Source organism: Orcinus orca, chromosome 3 (assembly GCF_937001465.1).
Source record: "Orcinus orca chromosome 3, mOrcOrc1.1, whole genome shotgun sequence".
In the NCBI taxonomy this organism is placed as follows: Eukaryota; Metazoa; Chordata; class Mammalia; order Artiodactyla; family Delphinidae; genus Orcinus; species Orcinus orca.
In genome coordinates, this window is record NC_064561.1 from 24,872,195 (window position 1) to 24,892,056 (window position 19,862).

General features: G+C 48.6%; 1 protein-coding gene across 1 annotated transcript; it reads right to left on the reverse strand.

Annotated features, from left to right (window-relative positions):
• Positions 1 to 844: 844 nt before the first annotated feature.
• On the reverse strand, positions 845 to 7,013 carry MSX2 (msh homeobox 2). The gene is made up of 2 exons (XM_004272017.3): positions 6,438 to 7,013; positions 845 to 2,562 (listed from the first exon to the last, which is right to left on the reverse strand). Exons 1-2 carry the CDS (start codon positions 6,814 to 6,816, stop codon positions 2,138 to 2,140), a joined length of 804 nt encoding a protein of 267 aa, XP_004272065.1. The 5' UTR covers positions 6,817 to 7,013; the 3' UTR covers positions 845 to 2,137.
• Positions 7,014 to 19,862: the final 12,849 nt, after the last annotated feature.

Genomic DNA, 19,862 nt, shown 5'->3' on the forward strand with positions numbered 1-19,862 from the left:
AACAGGAAGTTCTCGACTCCCTTCCAACTCGTTCCCAGGTCACTCGAGCTTCTCATCCGAAAACAGCCCTCGGAAAGTCATCATCAATGGCCACTTGGTTTCTTTGTGCGACAGAAAGTGGAGTTTAAGATTCTTCCCCGCCTCCCCCACCCATCACCAATTTATTTTCATGGTGATGACTCAAAACCCAAGCCTGACCCCCGTTCTGTAACCAGTGGAAAGGCAGGCTGCAAAGCAAAGGGAACTTGAATGAACTACCTTCCCCCCTACAAACCGAAAAGAGCATTTGTTCAAGGCCGATCTCCTTGGAAGGAGCTAGGAATGGTAAACGGAATGTGATTTGACACAGTCCTGAAAAGGGCAGCAGGCATCCATCTACCCCCCTCTCCCCCTCAGTGAACGCATCTAGTTACCATCTACATTTGCAAAGAACTATATAGGTCCCTTCCCTCAGCTCGAAGCTTGTTGTTGTGGTAGCTGAGAGATTTCAAGTTCAAGATTCCCGCCCCCCCCACCCCTGCAATCATCCACAAACCCCTCAGATTCTGGCCGATCCCTGGGCCCTGCCACTTCTAAGCTCATCTTTCACTGGAATTTGAAAAACTCCTAATAGCAATTTTCCATGAGTAACACAAGCTGCCAGAGGAAGCATTTCAAAGTCTTTTGCTATTTGCTGTAGACTTCCCTACCCCGGGCTGAATCTGGCCACAGCTCTGGATTGATTCCCATTAAAATCATCATAAAAATCACCAGCCCCCCTCCCCCATCTGGGTGGCATTTCTGGGCTAAGACCGGCTAAAGAACAGAGAGCACCTCTTAAAAATAATTGTGACTTTGGACAGACTTTACTGCAATAAAACGTTTAATTTAATTCAGAATAAGAGATAAGAAATAACTCTTCAATAAAATATATAAAATTATACAAGGCACCCTTTCAAAGGGATAAAAGTATACTTGGATGGGGGAGGGGGAGCTGGATAGAAAAATGAAATACCAAGGAGCTATATGGGCTGTCTGACAACACCATTTTTTATCAAGTCAAAACATGGCTTTACCCTCTGCCCCCAACATGTTAAAAAGTATATAAATTTTTCTAATAAGTTTAGCACATACAACAGGTACACACACAGAGAAAGCATGATTTTTTTTCTTTTTAGATCTATTCATTGTTCAGGAATATTTAGTATAGATAATGGTTACAAGATATTCATAATTTTTAAGCAGACAATTAACTACACACACACATCCACCCAAATCACCTTTTCAAATGTGTGAGGACTGATGTACCTAGTGGTTCACGGAAACCATCAATTCCTCCCGACATGCTCTAACTTTTCACTCTCCAATTATCTGAAATGCAGTTAAGCAACAGCCTTGAGAGGAATTAGGAAGGACTTCCATTTTCCACCTTACCCCGAGGCACTCTCAGGATTCTTCTCATCCCCCTTTTATTGATCTTACAAAAACTTTGAACAATGTGTAACAAACAAGGTGGAGAAGGGGGAGAAAAACAGGGCCAAATATGGTCATATCTAGTGAGTTTTTAAATGCACGTAAAAAATGCAAAAACATGATGTGTCCCCTTCTCTGGGAGGAATCTTTCCATATCTACTGCCTATGCACACAGTGTCTAATTCTAATGTTTGCAAGTCAGTGATCCAAATGATCAGATTTCAGCAATTTTAGCAAATAATTTGTCTCCCCCATAAGAAAAAGACAACAGGTAGACTTAATTAAGCAGTCTCTTTTAGGAAGGTGATATATAGAGAAAAAAGACATATATATATATATTTATATATATATGTATATAAATTTTACCTTTCAAAATAATTTGATTTTTATGTCTGCTGTATAAAAATGTATTATATTTTATTATATACATATTTATATATAAAAACCATCAGAGCCAATCTTGTGAAAGGAGAAGGGGGGTTGGCATCTGGAAGATTACACCAAGAAAACGGGGTTTGGGTGTCTCCAGTCAAAAGAACCAATTTCAACTATGTCTGTGGCCCTGTCGATCTAGCCGCTGAGGGTGGTGCATGCAAGGTTTGCAGAGCGGGACTGTCTTCTTGGAGAGGGAGGGGGAAGGCTTTTAAACAAACATCCATCCCGGAGTCTATTGAGCTGGTCTTCCTTAGGACAGGTGGTACATGCCATATCCCACGGGAGTCGCATAGAGTCCGACGGGCGGGATGGGGAGCACAGGTCTATGGAAAGGGTAGGACGCGCCGTATAGGGAGGCTGCTTGCAGGGGCGAGTTGATGGGGAAAGGGAGGCTGAAGCCAGAGGGCAGCATAGGTTTTGCAGCCATTTTCAGCTTTTCCAGTTCGGCCTCTTGCAGTCTTTTCGCCTTGGCTCTTCGGTTCTGGAACCAGATTTTGACCTGTGTCTCTGTGAGGTTCAGAGAGCTGGAGAACTCTGCCCGCTCTGCGATGGAGAGGTACTGTTTCTGGCGGAACTTGCGCTCCAGAGCGAGGAGCTGGGAGGTGGTGAAGGGTGTGCGTGGCTTCCGATTGGTCTTGTGTTTCCTCAGGGTGCAGGTGGTGGGGCTCATGTGTCCTAGGGAACAGAGAATGGGGAGTGAGTTAGCAAAAGAAAGTGGCTTTCTCGCCAGGTGTGTCCATGGAGGGGTGGGGTCTTCCCTCTTCATCTTTCAAAGAGGTACCTTGGTCAAAACCATGTGTGGTTGGATTTTGGGGGGGGGAGGGATAGAGAAGGACCATACTTAAATGGATAAATTGTTTTGTTTTTAAAAAATTGAATCTTTTCCCAAAAGTTTGGGAGTTTTATGGTGTAACAGAACTTTCTATATGGAAAACAAACAGCATCAGAGATAATGAAATATGAACAGACCCCTCATAAGTCAAGAGAGCTGAGGGTTCTCTGAGAAACAAAACCCCATCTCTTCTTGATATTGCTTATCTTAAAAATGGGGGGCTGGGCTCATGATAATCCTCACATCCCTAGGACACCGAGATAATCACATATGAGAAGGAAAATGAAAAGGGTCTTATGAACTGGGTCCATCCCCTCTCTGCACCAGGAGAAGTTGGATTGCATCAACATATTTGTGAAGGATAATCGTGCCGATAAGGTCTGCAGTAAATTAATAGCATCTATGGATTGGTGAGCAGCCTCATGCAATAAACAACCACACAGATGTCATTCCCTCCAGTCTACAGATTATAAAACCTGAACATCATTTTACAGATCTGGATGTGGGATAACTTTCTTGGCTGGGTGCTTCTGTAATATAAACTTTACTAAGAAGGAGGGAAAAATTAGCTCGCCCATAAATGTAAATGTCAGGGGAAATCATGCTGCCTCCTGAATTGAGAGCATGTGATGACATTTTAGCCATCTCTCCTACCCATTCTATGGTTTGGAGGCAATGTGTAAATGATTAGCTTCTTGCTGGAATTTAGAAAGAAGGAATAACAAGCAAAATAAAGGTATGCCTACAGCATCCAGACTCCATATTTAAAATGGGTTCAATTATAGGAAATCATAGGACAGGGCATCCTTGTGATTCCATAGCATCAACTAACTTCGGGTTTTTCCTTAAAGGAAGTTGGGGTGGAGCTGAGAGACAGATGCTAAACAATTCATTTTCTGCATTTGGCTTTTATGAGCTATGCTAATTTTCCAAATGTAGCCACCGTAGTAACTCCAAAGCACTCCAAAGGGAGAATGTAGCATTTCTTGTTTAGTTACTTTGGTGGCCCAAGAGAGAGTTTACACTTCATACTTGAGGGTGACACAGCACAAGTCCCAACCCAGCCTCCATTTCCAACAAGAAATGGATTTGTCCTAATGTGACATTATTAACCATCACTTTTAAGTGGCTAAAAATGAAAGAGGTAGTGGGTTCTGCCATCAATCAAAAAACAGAAATCTGGGAGAGAGATGGGTAAGAAACTACCACAGGAGTGTAGACTTTTGCATATGCTAATCCCTAAGTAAGCCAGAGAGCTGGGGGTGCCTACTTCTTAATTTACAAATAAAATAACAACAATCAGAGACTCAGGGACCTGTGAAATTCTCACCCTTCACAAACGTGACCTGGCTAGCTGGGAGGATCCAGTGGCCACAGATCAGATACCAAGCTCCTAGAATCTACACTTGCCTCTGCTCTATGTTTGGAAGTGATTCTGTGCCTGGGCACGGTCATTCCGGCTGCTCCTAGGGGCTGCATTTGAATTATGAAATCCAGGTGACGGGATCTCATGTGTGTATCAAAGCGTCCCTCCCAGCGCACCTCTCTCCACCCTCCCACTCTCCTCCCCATTTTAAACCAGCCTGAGGAAGGGTGCGATTATACAAAGCAAAACAGCATTTATCCTACGGCCTCCTGAGAATAACAAAACCCGGGCCTGGGCAGGTGGCTTCCTCCTGCCCCAGGCTCTGTCGCTAGGCTCCCCCGGACCCACCGCTCCTACCACAGGGCTCCTGAGGCCATCTCCAGGCCCAAAGCACCAATGACCCACTTTTTTAAAAAAAATTAAATCCTTTCTCAGAATCTCCTACTTTTCTCATGGAAGGGTCACATCCAGGGCCCACGGCTGCCTTACCCTGGGCCCTGGCAGGCATGCTTACAGAACCCCAGGAACCTAAGAAAGTGGAAATGTCTGACCTCTGGACACCACTCCCTGTAAAGCCTGAATCCTTGATGCGCAGCTGGGAATTGACCCAGGCCTAGGCATATACAGGCACTCAATATCTGTCAAACAAATTAAGTCCCTTAAAGTTTCTAAGCCTCTATTTCACCATCGATAAAATGGGTAACTAATACTGATCCTGCAGTGTGGTTCAGAGTACCAAATTTTAGAATGCCCAGAGTCTTGTCTGCCATCAGATAGGTGATCATTAAATGTCCCCAAGTCTTTCTTGTCAAGCCCAAACTCGATGTGTGCAGATTCCTCTGAACTCTGTTGAAATGTCCTCATCTGTTACCGGGAGGCCAGCTTCAGCCACACGGAGATCAGATAAGATAATACGGTGAAAAGTGCTATAAAGTACTGTGCAAACTTGAGTTTAAATTCTTTGAGTCCTTAATCTCCACGCCCTTTGAATCTTTGGGAGTTTCTAACAGGGTGGAGAGAAGAAGCCAGAGGGGACAGCCACTGATGCCTGGGTATATGGCCTTGTTTTGTTCACAAAATACTTTGCATCTCGAGTTTTCAGGGCTGATGGGAATGGGGTAAAATGTGATGCTCCCAGCTTTCGAAAAAGTCCCTACGCAGGCATCCTCTCTCTCGCCTTTCCTAGAGGCAGAGTGCAGATAGAGAAATCTTAAAGGCTGGGAGACAGAAGTAAAAGGAGCTACAGGGAATGGCTTCCCCATATCGCAAGAGGACCCAGGGCCCCAAACTGGACGTAAACGCTGGAAGAGAAATCAGCTCTCCTGCGACTCTCAGTTCTCCTTCCTCATTGGCAGGAAGCGGGGTGCAGGTGTTCGGCCCTCTGCTTGGTCTGTCTGGGGAGAGGGATCAAGGTGGCCAGGGTTGGGGCTTGGACACCGGGGCCCCTTGCCCAATTCAGCCATTGTTGGTGACCTGGCTCAAGCAAGTTCAGTCCTCAAAGTATGCATGTCTGAAAACTGGGATAACCACAGGTCCCGGGCTTCTGCCCACACTTCGGGGTTCCAGCGATGATCGGGATCTGGTGAACTAATAAGCATCACTTTGTAAACTGAAGCGCTGCTGGAATGCTGTTAATTATTACTCTGAGCCAAGCGGAGCCCCACGCTGCTGACCCCAGCCCGCTCCCAGCGAAGCGACGGGGCTGGCCGCCGGGACGACCGGGAGACATTTCCTCGCCGCATAAGTCTCTGCCGCCATCCGTCCGCGTTACCGTGCTTCGATACCCGCGGGACCAATGGAAGATGATCATTTCTACCCAAAATCGGGTTAGATTTTAATTAGCTCATCTTTATAGTGAGGGCACACCTCGCAGGGTTGTGAACTTTGAAAGGCAGTTAGACACTCTGCCTCTGCCTGGCATATATTCCGGTGCTCTTTAAACGTGTATCCTTCTTCATTCCCCAGACTGAGACCCCGAGGGACAGTGAAAAAAAAAGCGAAGTGGCCTGAGGGCAGGGCTGAGGGCTAGAGAAACGGATACCCAAGCGACCCCGCAAACCCAGCTGGGTTCTCCCTTCAACGATCAGGGCGTTGGCATTCGTGTCGAATATTCTGTACAGCTAGGGGATCCCAAACACGCGCTGCGCGGATATTACCCAGAAGGTATCTTGGATGCCGTGGGCGCGCTGAACTCTGGGGATATTAAGGGGCCAAGGACTTGTAATGCTTGCTTTTTCAGGGCGCATAGTACAGAGGGGTCTCCGTACCCCTAGCTTGGAATACTGACCCCCAGTTCCCTCCTGTACCCCGCGCACCCTCCTACCCCTGGTCCCGGCCTCTGCAGGCACTCACTTGGCGGCGGCGAATATCTGCCCGGTTCCTGCATCCACGCCGCTCCGTCTTCTGAATTTTCCGACTTGACCGAGGCTGTCTCGAAGGGCTTGACCAACGGCCCGGGGCTGTGCGCCTCCCGGACGCTGTGTCCCGGCAGCAGAAGTGGCCGCAGGGTGGCCCCGGCGGAGGCGCTTTCGGCTGGCAGTGGGGAAGTCTCCTTGGGCGGCTTCTTGTCCGACATGAGCGCCTCCACGCTGAAGGGCAGGCTGGAGACCTTGACGCGGCGCTCCTCCGCGGCCCCGTCGGCACCCCCAGGCCCCGGGCCCGGCTCGGCCACCATCGCCGGGCCCTCCTCATCAGACGAAAACAGGTCATTGCCTTTGGACGGAGAAGCCATGACTTCTCTGCCCTACGTAGCTCCCGGCGCGCGACTCCGCTGGCAACCAGGCAGCTGCGACTCAAACTTTTTTGGGGGGAGACGGGAGGGGCGAGCCGGCAGCCGTGCCTTTCCTCCAAGGGGAAGTGAGAGACTCGGCTTAGCCAATCCGAGCCGGCCCTGGCGCTGACGCCACGGACGCTCGCCTCCGATTGGCTCTTCCGGAAGAGGCTGGGGCCTTTTTTTTTTTTTTTTTTTTTTTTTCTGTTTGAAATAAATTAGGAGTTAATTACAGGAGCAGTCAGCAGAGTTGTTATCAGGCGATCCCTCAAGGGTTATAATCACGCCAAAACTGAAAAGTCTAAGGCGTAATTAAGGCCGATTATTTAAAGAGGAAGTTCGCGGAGCCCCATTTCTTCTCTCTGTTGACCCCTCTTTTTAAAAGGTACTCCGCGCCAGAACATGTTTAAAATCTGCAAGTGGCATGGCAAAAACATTTATTAAGCTCCTACTATGGGTCGAAACTGGGCGAACGTAACAGTTTTAGGGGCCAGCACTGAAAGGAAGGGCCAGCATCCCTGCTAAAAGAAATACTACATGCATGGCGCTTAGAAAAGCAGGTATTTCGCTCTCAGCAAGTGCTCGACGGCGTCCGCTATTACTATAACTCCCTTAGGAGAGGGGCCGGAACGAGCCAGAGAGGTAGGTGGTCACGGCTGCCCTCTCCCAAGTAGTTCCAACTGGAAGATTTAAACCAGAGCTTTCCATCTCTTCCACTCGAAAACAAAACCAGCGCACTCTTAGAAACTTGGAATCCTCGAGTTTTCTTTTCCCTGCATCTCCTCTCTGGACCTCCGGATCCGACCTTTTTCTCAAGACTGCGTGCATTGTGTGTTCATGAGTTTGTCTGAGCCGGTGTTGGTCGTGTGTTTGGGTGCCAGTATTTGCCTTCAAGGCGGAGGAGGAGTGAGGAAAAGGCATAGATAATATCTAGTGCTTCCCACCACCACCACCCCCACACACACACCCTTGCAAGTGTCAGAACTGGGTGCCAAGTTTGCCCACCCCGGACCTGTGTATCTTTTGGGGAAGGACATTTTTATTCATTGCACCTGGTTAAAAAAAAAAAAGTATAGATATCCCCACCCCACTTCAAATTATACCCTGGGTAATTACATCTCAAAGCCTTAGTGATGACTGTCTCAGTATGGGAAAGGGGAGAGCGCGCGAACTTCCAATGTGCAGAGGCCTCCAATCTCTCTGCAGGCCGCTGGGCCAACACCTATTTCTTCAAATGACTCTTTCCAGGCTGCGGCTGCCTTTTCCTATATCTGAGCGATTATCCCGCAAGTGATGAGGTGAATAGAAGTGACCCGGCTCAGGGACTTGCACACAGCAGATGCTTGCTAAACAGTTCCCAAAGCCTTGGAAGGAAGGGACACTGTTTTTAATTACTGAGATACCCAGAGCTTGGAGCTACTTCCCCATTCAAGACTTTTAGAGACTTGACCCCCAGATCCACTTCCCAGAGCACCTCCCTTCACCCCAAACCTCTGCCTGGAGTGAAACTGTGCTGGCCTAGGATAACCAGAATAGGTGTTATCTGAATCCTAGAGGATAAAAACAATCTGCATTGGCCACTTAATTCAATTTGATTAGAAAGGGTCCTGAATAAAAGTTTAAAAGTAAAGAAGTTCTAACTACAGCCTTCTAAAACCCCCTTCTCCCACCACTATCAACAAACTGGAAGTTCAGAGAAAGTTATTTAAAAAAAAAACTAGGAAAGTTATCTGGAGATATATGCCTTATGCATTTTCCCCTTGAGTCATACCTGATGATAGTTGGCTCGATATGCATCTCAAATACAGTACAGGTAAACCCAGATTAAGTTCTCTGCCTCCTAGAGGAAACTAGCAAGGTGCAGGCTACATATTTTGGAAGCAAACCTGAAATTCGTTTAGCCCTCTGCTGCCAAAACGTACCCAGCCACTGTTTGATAATTGTTCTTGAAAACTCCTTGTTAATATTTGTCAATTAGGGGGCATGCAAGCTCATTCCTGGGGTTTTTTGTTTGCTTGTTTGTTTTAATTAGTACTAGTAGAGAGAGCTCTTTTATTTTGATGAAGTTTTCTGGGAGAGGATAAGGTAGGTTCCCCTCCCTACTCTTTGGTCCTGATGTCCAGGCAAAGGACAAAAATTGTAAAGCCAGCAATGAGAAAATAGTAGAGATTAAACAAACAACTGGTGTTCCAAGGGAGGTTGCCAAGCTCTGGCCATGAACAGGAGAGATGTCCAGGGAGCAACCAGCCTGCCCATCTTGTTTTCTGCCAGCTGAGGTTGGGACAATTCAGGAAAGGGTGTCTCTTCTGCTGTGAAAAGAGTGGAACCTCAACACAGTTCTAGCCCTTTGTGGAAAACCCCGTCTGTGCATCTGGTGCTGCGTTAGCTGCGTTTTCAGAATGTTGTATACACCTCTTCCTGGCCGCGTGCCCTTGGTCGCGTTCCTTCCCCTCCCTTAGCCTAATATTTTTTTCCCTCTAAAATGAGAGAGAACCCCTAATCAGGATGGCTCTTGCCGCAATTCAGTTCAAGGGGCTACATAAGATAACTAGCAGGTGTAGGCGATCCAAAAAAGCTCCACCATATCATGGTATATCAAAAGCAGCAACAATGTATCGAATGCTTTCTCTTTGCCAGATATCCAAAATGAGGCACTTTGCCCCCTTTCACGTAGTTCACGGTGGGTTCTTTGTAAAATCTCTGGGACTGAGAATTCGGCTCGCCCTGAAAAGTTTATAGTCCCTTAGCGGAGGTCTGTCTTTGGCACTTAGGGAGCATTCAGTAAAGGTTAGTTCCCGGTGACATATACGCAGGCAGAAACGTGAGGTTCCAATCATAACTCAGTCACCACTAAGCGTCACCTCTGCTTTAGTACCTGGACCTGTCCTCCATGATTTCATTCGTTTCTTCCAACACATCGCTCCGGGCAGAAATTATTTTCCCCATTTTACAGATGAAAAGCCTAAAGCCAGGAAGCGCTAATTCTGCGGCCGGGTCACGCAGGTAGGAAGTGGTGGACCCGGGCATTTCCCCTCACGGCACCGGCGGGTGCGCGCAGACCCGCCGCACTCCACCTTAGCGCGCGCCCCGGGCATTTCGCACGCGCCCGGGGCCTGCGTGGAACAGCCGCGCACGCGCACCGCAAGTCCCAAGGCGAAAACCGTGAAGGACAGCGCGCGGACCGCGGCGTCTGCAGCCTCAGGACCGATCGCTGGATCCCGGCGGCCCGGAGGAGGCGGGGGAGGGGCGGAGGAGGGGGCTGTAGACGGGCCAGGGGTGCGGGCAGGCGCCAGGCGCGGGGAGATGAAAGGCGGGCTCCGGGGGAAGGGGCTGCGCCGGGTGACCGGCTCCAGCCGCGCCGGGCGCCCCGCCCCCGCCCCGCCCCGCCCCCGCTGCCCGGGGCAGAGGCGGCTGCCCGCGCCGGAGCCGCGTTAATTGCTCTCGGCCCCGGCACTCAGCCTGCGCGGAGCCGGGACAACCTCGCTCCAGGAGGAATGACAATTCGCCCTAATGGGACAACCTCGCTCCCAGAGGAGTGACAATTCCTCCTAATGGGCCGCTCGTTAGCAGCCTATTCTCCCGAACCCGGGTATCAGAAGCGGGCAGACAAGCGGGCGCCAACGTCCGCCTGGAATTCCACAACACCGCTCCCCCACCATCCCCCACCCTGCCCCAGTCCTTCGCTGTGTGACCTCGGGCGAAAGGCTGCTCCTCTCTGGGCTCATTTTTCTTACCTGTGCAGTGCGGAGTAGGAATGGGGAAGATCAGACCTCACCAGGGCGGGCATATTTCCGGGCATTTGAGAGATCACTTTTCGAGTTACAGAGCAGGAAGGCGAGTAGACGGGCATTCGGGGTCGCTGCTTGAGGTTATTGGGGGGTGGGGGGTGCAGATCCGTTGCTTGTGAAGTTCTGGACGCTCCAATCAGTTTGCTATGGTCCCCGCCCACTGAGTTCAGGACCCAGTCTGAAGAGAAGGGACCTTTGCTAAAGCGCTACACAGGTTACGTAAAGCTACCTGAAGCCTGAGCTTTCATGGCTCCCCATTTTACAGATGAAGCCGAGGCGCAGACAAGAGAGAGGTTGGCCTGAAATTTGCTGTGGGCGGAGTCTGATTCGACAAGGTCCCCCTGGAAGTAGCCCACAACGGAGACATCCTCGGAGGAGGGGGGAAGAAATGGAGGCAGATGTTGTGCCTCTCTGCAGGTCCCACAGCCTCGGAGAGGAGTGGGCCAGTTCATGGAGACGTAGTTGTTTCTGGCCACAGCAGGTGTGAGAGTTGCGAAAGGGGAAAGAGTCGTAAGTTCCGCGCTCCATCAGTAGTTCCGTATTCAAATCCAGGCCCTACTTTTTGCCATTTGCCACCATCACTGCGCTGGGGGCCTTAGTAACCTCTTTTTAGAAAAGATGCCCAGTATATAGGGTGGCTGGTGAGGACTAAGTGAGAAGCCTTATAAAAAGCAGGTAAAAGGGCTTCCCTGGTGGCGCAGTGGTTGAGAGTCCGCCTGTCGATGCAGGGGACGCGGGTTCGTGCCCCGGTCCGGGAAGATCCCACATGCCGCGGAGCGGCTGGGCCCGTGAGCCATGGCCGCTGAGCCTGCGCGTCCGGAGCCTGTGCTCCGCAACAGGAGAGGCCGCAACAGTGAGAGGCCCGCGTACCGCTAAAAAAAGAAAAAAGCAGGTAACACAAGAGTGTGGCTGCCTCAGGCACCCCACCCAGGAGTGACTGTAAAGGTTCTGCTTCCAGTCTCCTGGAGGGTTTAAACAGGGCTGAGCCACTTATTTCCTGTGGGACTCTGGATAAATCACTCCACCTCTCGGCACCACCATTTCCTCAGTATGGGAGTGTCTAGCGTTCAGTAAATGTTGGCTGTTATTATCGTTTCTTAAATCCTTGTTGATAGTATTTTTTACCACCCTTTTCAATAGATCTGCCTGACATCACACACATCTGGGATCCACTGATACAAAGTTGGATAATTTGAGGCATGAGGAGATAACTTTTTTGAGCCTTTTCTTGCCCTCTCTGCAAAATGGGTATAACTACCCACCTCTTCAGAAGGAAGCAGATTGACAACTCTGTCAAGTGAAGGATGGGGATCAAGGGAAGAAGAAACGTCTAGACAAAGAGCAAGGAGTATCTCCCGTTTCCCAGACCTTGGGCACAGCTTGCTGGTACCTTCCCAATCCCAGCCTGTAGTGGCAAGAGGTTCCCACGAGCAGGGCCCAAGCCCTGAGGTGTCTGCACAGAAAGACCCAAAAGGCTCCCTGGAAGAGGTGGCTCCAGGAAGCTGGGTGGCTGCAGTTCTGTGGAGTCAATCCAGACATCCAGGACAGCACCAAGGGCATCTTGCCCAGCCCTTCACATGTCTCTGCCCGCCCCCACCCCATCCCTTCTCAGTTTGCCCATCTGTAAAACCAGGAAAACTACCCATACTGAACTGGGCTAAGATGAGCTTTAAACTACCATTCAGCTCCCACCTATACCTTAAGCAACCCTGTGGTGGAAAGGCCTTCATTCCTCCTTAAGGAGGAGAAAATTGAAGCTTAAGACTTGATAAGAGTTTTTCACAACTAGTAAATACCTGGCAGAGATTCACATCAGGGTTTGGCTGACTCTAAAAATGTCTGTATTTTGCCTGGGGCAGAAGTTGCTGTAAAGGTGGGAGGAAAGGCATCTGCAGTTGTTCACAGCAATGAAGTATCTACTATTTCCATTTTCTTCCAATTAGACAGGTGGAACTGTTGAGTCTGAGATGGGCTTAATTAGTAGCTAGGGCGCACAGAGGAAGCGCGTGCTACATTATGGATTCCCAAATAGTTCGGCAGGAATCTGAAATCTCTCTTATGTAGTGGCCTCCAAATTGGGTTAGATTCAAAATGCAGTTGACTGGGCATGGGCGAGGAGGGGAAAAGGAAATTTGGGGAGTTACCTAACAGACATAATTATATTTTTTAATTAAGGAATATAGACTCTCTTCCAACTGCCCCACCCCCAGCTGCCTGGTGGGGAATAAGCAAGGTTTGTTTTACCGTAAGGATGAAGACAATTAGAAGCAATTATTCAGAATTCTGTTAATCATTTCTAGGGGAGGGGTTGGGGCATTGGAGCTGAACCCAGAGCTTGTGCCAGCCTTGGGAGGGGGTTGCAGGCTACCACCGGCAGGAAGACCCCTCCCCGCGGTGATGCAAAAACAGTACACCTTGAGCTGTAGGCTTCACAAAGTGCTTTCACATCCAAGACTTCACTTGTTCCTCAGGATTGCCCTTGGGTGCGAGATACCCTGCTCTTTCCTATACCCCACATGCCTCAGCTCCTTCTACTCCAACACCTTATTTCACCAAAGAGGTACCTGCAGCTCAGAGAGGCGTGGCCACCTTCCTGAGGTCACAAAAGGAGTCTGGTGGGAGACCACATCAGTTCCGTCCTGGAGCCGCCCTGCACCTTCCAGGGACCCTCTGAAGCACAGACCCAGCCTCTCCAGGTCTGGATCCAGAAAGGTCTGATTTCAGAATCCCTGGGATTTGTCATGCCCCCACGGATCTGTGTCAGGTGCCCTAAAGATCCCCTGACACAAGGAGGGACACAATAAATATTGGCTGAGTTAGTGAATAAGTTCGGGAATGGAAGCAGTGGCAGAGACTGTAGGTACCTCTCAGCCGGCTCAGAAGGTCGCCTCTCCCAGTGACTAGGAATGAACCTTGAATTGTGAGGGGTAGTAGACTCATGTGTCTTAACAATTGGAACTGACACTGGATTCTTGCGGGGAGGGGTCGGATTTTTAAATTGTCCCCAAAGAAACACTGAAAGCTCATTTTGCCCCAAACCCTTAACTTGCTAGGCTTTCAATTAATCTCTACCTCCCCGCACCCTCTCTCCCGTCCCTTCACAGATGGAGAAAGAGTTGGGGAGATTGTTGCCTGCCCAAGGTCATGCAGCAACTAAGTGACCCAGTCAGCATTTGACCCCTGGTGCATCTGACTCCAAACCCCAAACTGGTTTCTGTTTATCATCCTCCAGATCGCACTTCTCCTGCCCCTGACATGACGCAGCCAGAGAAACTCAGCATCCTGCTGTTATCTTCTCGGCTCACTTTAGCAATATCTTGACTTTGTGGCATTTCCCAGATTTCCTAAAACAAGAGCGTGTTTATACGATAGGAAAAAAAAAAAAAAAAAAGACCTAAATGTATTCAGAAAAATATAAACTCATAGTTTCTCCTCCTCCTAATAATAGCAGGCAATGCTTACTGAGGGCTTAGTACACACCAGACCCTGTCGTAAGCACTGATGTGTACTCACTCATTCAATCCTCACAACACTATTTAGTAGATGCTATTTTATCTTCATTTTACTGAAGGGCAATCTGATTCTCAGACATGGAAAATCTAGATAAATATAATTTCTCTTTAGAACTGTGCCTGTGCAAAGTGCATTTTTCTCCCCATCCTCTACCTACCTTCCAACCCTAGAAAATAAAAGTCACCATCATTTAAATAGAAAAATGAATTTTATTAGACCCACAAACTTTGAATATAGTTAGGCCTTCCTCATAATGCTATTTCTGTTCATAAATTAAAGTGCTTGTGTGTATGGTAGGTTGATAAAATTGGCACGTTTTCTCTTTTCCATCTCTTTGCAACTCATGACTTTTTGCAAATGGATTTAGTCTTTGTGGGGAGGGTGGGAGAGTGAAGAGAAAGGACCTGGGGCCTCGGCCAAGAACAAGGGTCCTGAGCCCCACATGTCACTCACTTGCTGGGTGACTTTAAGCAGATGCTCCCCCTCTAGGGTCCCCTATTCACCTCCCTGGCAAATGAGGGGAGTGTAGTTGCCTTTCCTGTCTCTTCTGGTTTTGTAGTTCTCTGATAAAGGAGTGTGTGTTCCTTGTTCTGTCTCCCGCCAGGCTGCCTGAAGGGTCCAGGAGGGTGGCGGCAGAGGGTGGAAAATATCCCAGGCAGTAGGAGACGCTAGTGGGGACCCCCATTTTATCCTGGGCCAGCTGTGTATCCTGGGGCAAGTTCTCCCCACTTCTCTGAGCTGAGCCTCACTCTCCCCACCAGACAACTGGGGCTAAACATCCTTATTTCAGGGTGGTGGGAAGATAAATGGGCCCGTGGATATAAAACTCTGGGAGAGGTTAGTCCCCTCTTGTTCCCTGGTGCTGGTCTCCTGTGTGAGAATAGAAGAAAGTCTCTGACTCAGCAGACGAGAAGCCTGGGAGGAAACCTTGTGGATAATTGTTAATGATACAATTAGAGCTGACACCGTTGGTGTGGACAATTGCAAAGAGGCTTAGGAAAATGATGCTTGCTAAGAATCCTTGGGGCCTTTGGGCAGCCCAAGGAAGCTTTGCCCCGTGGTGGCACAACCCTTCCCAGAAAAAGAATCTTAGAGAGTCCCTTGGACAGGCCGTGAAGTAACATCTAGGCACGTGACAAGAAAGTTATTCCCTTTTCAGCGACCTGATAATCAAGCCATTATACCCAGGACACTGTCTCGGCACAACTTTAATACCTCGGCAATGATTGCTCACCTCCTGTGGACCAAACACCAGGCTTCAGTCTTCAGGAGGCAACAGCATCTCATGAGATAAGGACAATCTTTCTTCCATTCTACTTATTTTCAGAGTGAACCCATCTACGGCTGGTAACTAATACTGTGACATTAATTTCCCTTTACAAATCATTTTTGTTGTTGTTGTTTTAAAACGAGAGTTTAGTTAAACGTTAATTAAATAATACTACTGTTGGTATTGGGATAAGGCCAACAATCATAATGATTGTTCTTTGACAAGGGAACAATCGTGTAGGCGGATGCTTGAAATTCAGGTTAGCACTGATTTACAGGAGAGAACACTGCATTTCCAACGGCACCAAATCTAGTTGGAATCCTGCTTCGCCTCCTCCTAGCTGGGTGGCCGTGGGCAAGTTACTTCCCCTCCCTGGACCTTAATTTCCTTATCTGTAAAGCTAGGGGAATGGTGATCATTCTGATCTAGGTTTGCAGGAAGAATCTACTCCAGAGATAATAGATAGATGACCATACCATGTTAGAGATATGGGGTTGTTTGTATTATTAGTAAACAATGAATGGGAGAATTTGGCCAAAACACTGACTTATTTACCCTGGACCTCATTATCTGCTAGCTTAGTAGTAATTGTAAAAGACGGGAAGAATTCTTTGAAAGCTGAAGGTTCTATTTAAAAATCACTTACCCTTGTTTAATAGATCCATCTTCAGTGTCTGGATACTTGGACCGTCTAACAAGTACTTCCACAATATTCAGAGAACTTCACTGTACTCTGTAGGCAAAATTCAGCTCCTCTAAATTGCAAATAAGGCAGAAAATGTTTTTTCCTTTGTCATTTTTTTTTTTAAATGTTGAGCCTTCTTTTAATGTATTTATTTTTATTTTTGGCTGTGTTGGGTCTTCGTTTCTGTGCGAGGGTTTTCTCTAGTTGTGGCAAGCGGGGGCCACTCTTCATTGCGGTGCGCGGGCCTCTCACTGTCGTGGCCTCTCTTGTTGCGGAGCACGGGCTCAGGACGCGCAGGCTCAGTAGTTGTGGCTCACGGGCCTAGTTGCTCCGTGGCATGTGGCATCTTCCCAGACCAGGGCTCGAACCCGTGTCCCCTGCATTAGCAGGCAGATTCTCAACTGCTGCGCCACCAGGGAAGCCCTCCTTTGTCATTTTTGTAAATGATGAAATGCATTGCCTGATCTGTCGTTTTTTTTCATTTCTTTCAGCCTTCCTCCTTATTTCCCTCCCTTCCTCCCTCCTTTCCTCAGGCAGCTGTATGCTGAATTAGTGCCACGCCTGGAAGACAGACATTACCCAGGCAAGTTCCTGCCCTCAAGAGTCTCCCACTCTAGTGGCGAGACAGCCTCATCAGTTACTCCATACAAATGTCAAAAGGACTGACCCGAAGCCAGATTCATCTTGCAGAATTCTTTCACTCTCACAGTGTTGTCCCGAAGACAGTTTAATAAAACATCTGAATACATTGCCAACATTTAAAAATCAGGGGACTTTCCCTAGAAATCTGGCATTTTGGCTTCTCTGTATCAATGTGCAGGTGAGTGGCCCCAGGTGTGTTCTCAAAGCACTGATTCTTTCTGAGATGAGACATGCCTTCCGTATGCCTCACCAGCCAGAGTGTAAACCCTACTATGGGATATGATGGGATGCGGTTCCGGAAAGTACAGGGGAGCTTGTGGGATGGTGGGATGCCCAGAGGTGGGACTGACCCACTCAACCTTGGGTGTTAGGGTTAGGCTGCTGGAGGAAGTGGCATTTGGACTGAGCCACCGAGGGTGTTGCCAGGTGGAGAAGGGGAGAGAGTTGCTGGCAGAGTAGATAGTATGTGAAGAGGGACAAGAATTGAAATGACCCGTGACCTGTGTGTTTGAGTTTCAAGAGGCTCAGGAAGAAGCGGGGGTGGGGGCGGTTGCAGTGCTGGGGGTGGGAACAGGCTAGGGAGAAGGGTGTTGGAGGGAAGAGCCGAACTCGGGGAGCTGCAGCTCAGCGGTGAGGGGTCTTTCTTCTTTTTCTTTCCTTCCTTTTCTTTCTGTCGTCTTTTTACTAAATTCTTCGTTTAGAATTTCAAAAGCAGTAGATATTCATGATAACCAGTGAAACAAATCAAAGATAAGTTAGCAATGAATAATCGCTCTCATTTTTTTTTGGCCATCAACATAAGTAGGATGAACAATCATGTGTCTTTAGACACTCCTAATTCTATACAGACACAAAATAGCATACAGGAAAGTGGAAATTGATGGTGTTTTGTGTGTCCGTGTGTATGTGTGTGTGTGTGTATGTGGCTCTCTCCATGTAACTATCTGTGTGACTTGCCTTCTTGTCTAATTCATATCACAGACATCTCACCATCCATTCTTTTTATGCTTCATAGTAGGGCTATATTAGAATGCATTTCACCATTTCCTTCTCGATGGACTTTTCTCCCCCAATTTTTCCTACTGCCAAAAATTCTTGAAAAAATAATCCTTGCAAACCTTCATACTCCCACTTTTATTTTCAAAGGTTTAATTTCTAAAAACGGAGATTGCCAAAGCCAAGCGTGTGTAGTTTTCATCTGAACAGATATTGCCGAATTATTTTCAAAAAACCCTTTTCCGGTGCACACTTCCACTAGCAGCATTCGTTTCTCCCCCAGCTCTGCCCAAACTGGATAGCATTGCTCTGGTTTCATTTCTGCCACAGAGTGTTTTTTGAGCAAGAGAGTAGTAGAGCTCCATATCCCTTTGACAAACTCCCTGAGGAGCATTGTGGAAAATGGGAGGGGGTGTGGGGGAGATGCTGGAAGTAATAGGACCAATGACGAAGGCTGTTGCAGGCTTCTGGGAAGAGGGGAGCAGCCCTGAGGATGGGAAGATGAGGAGGGAACGGAGAGGTAAGTCATGAAGAAGTAGAGATGCTGGTTAGAGCATCCCGTGGCTAGAGGGTGCCCTGCCGGCTCTCAGGTCTGACTGCATGGTAAGGATGGGAGTATACCTTCCTGCTGTTTCTCATGTGCCTAGGGAGCAGCCACCCCAAGCATCCTGTCCTCCAAGTTCAATTTCAATAACCTCACATGTCTGGAGCCCTGGGCCAAGGCAGCAGGCCACTTAGAACAGAAGTGCTCTCTCACTGTATCCGCTCAGGGCCTGGGCGGGTGGGCAGGGCAGGGCAGGGCAGGGCAGGCAGACAGACATGCTTCCATGCAGGGCGAGCCTTGGAGCCAGCCTTGCCAATGAAATCACTGGTGAGGTCACAATTTGGCTTGATAATTAGCAGCATTGTTTCACCTAATCCTCACTGATTTGCTTTTTAACCTACGCAGCACCTAGCGACAGGTGTGTTAGCAACAACAACATTCAAAGGCTTGGATTCCTAGAAATGGGCTAGACAGGTCCAGGCTGCTGAGGGAGGGGTAAGATTCCTGCTAATGTTCCTGGGGCGCCCCTGAGAGTTTTCCTCCAGCCCCCATGCCCCCCTCTTTCTTTTGCTCTGTTGCTCTCTCTCTGCTGCTTGGGCTCTTTCTCCCCTACCCTGGCATTGAAGTGCAGACTTACTTTCTCACAGGCCCCTGTAGTGCCTGTAAGGCCCTGGGAAGCTCTGGAGCCCAGGGATGGGGCCATCTTCTTCTAAAGGGTTTCCCCAACCCTATGGGAAGCTGGAGCAGTGATTCAGGGCCCCGGGAGAACCAGAGATTGTCATCAGTACAGGACGGCCTGTACAGTGTGTTTGCTCAGCCCTTAAATGGTCTAAGAGAGTGTGGTAAATTTTCCTTGACCATGGGTCCATCTGACCTCGTAATTAGCTCCATTCTCTATGGAGCACAATGTGGGGAGCTCGGATCTAATCACTGAGGTTTCTACTCTTGGCATGACCTCATAACTGATCCTTGAACAGTCACATGGACCTCCAAGCTCATGGGCATCAAATGGAGGTATTTAGCAATCCTGGACATGGATTAAAATGTGAGGGGTGGAATGGAAACGATGCATCCGGCCTTGACAGTGGGTCCTCAAACCAACACTCAGGTCCCCTCTTGGAAGAAGCAGATCTCATCTTCTCATTCATCACCTCTGACCTGACTGCATAGCACCAGAGGAAGAGTATACACCTCAGGGTCACTCGGACCAAAATGTGGGGCTGTGTGACCTCCGGCAAGTCACTTAACCTCTCTGAACGTCAGTTCCTCATCTGTAGAATAAGGTGGTAAGAGTACTGACCGCCAAGAGCTCTTGGGAATATTAGTGGTGAAGGAGAGCAGACACCTGCCACAGTAGGCACTTAACTCATAGTGACAATTTTTGAAAACCATTGGCTAAAATGACAGAGACCAATTGACTCTTTAAGGAGGAGGAGGAAAGGTGATGGGAACTGTTCCTTTGCAGCTACCTCATTCCATTTCTGAGGCTGGCTCTTGGTCACCTAGGCAATGCCAGGTCATGGAAGCCAAGCTCCCCCTAGAATGTGCACCCCTGTGGAGGTTCCAGGT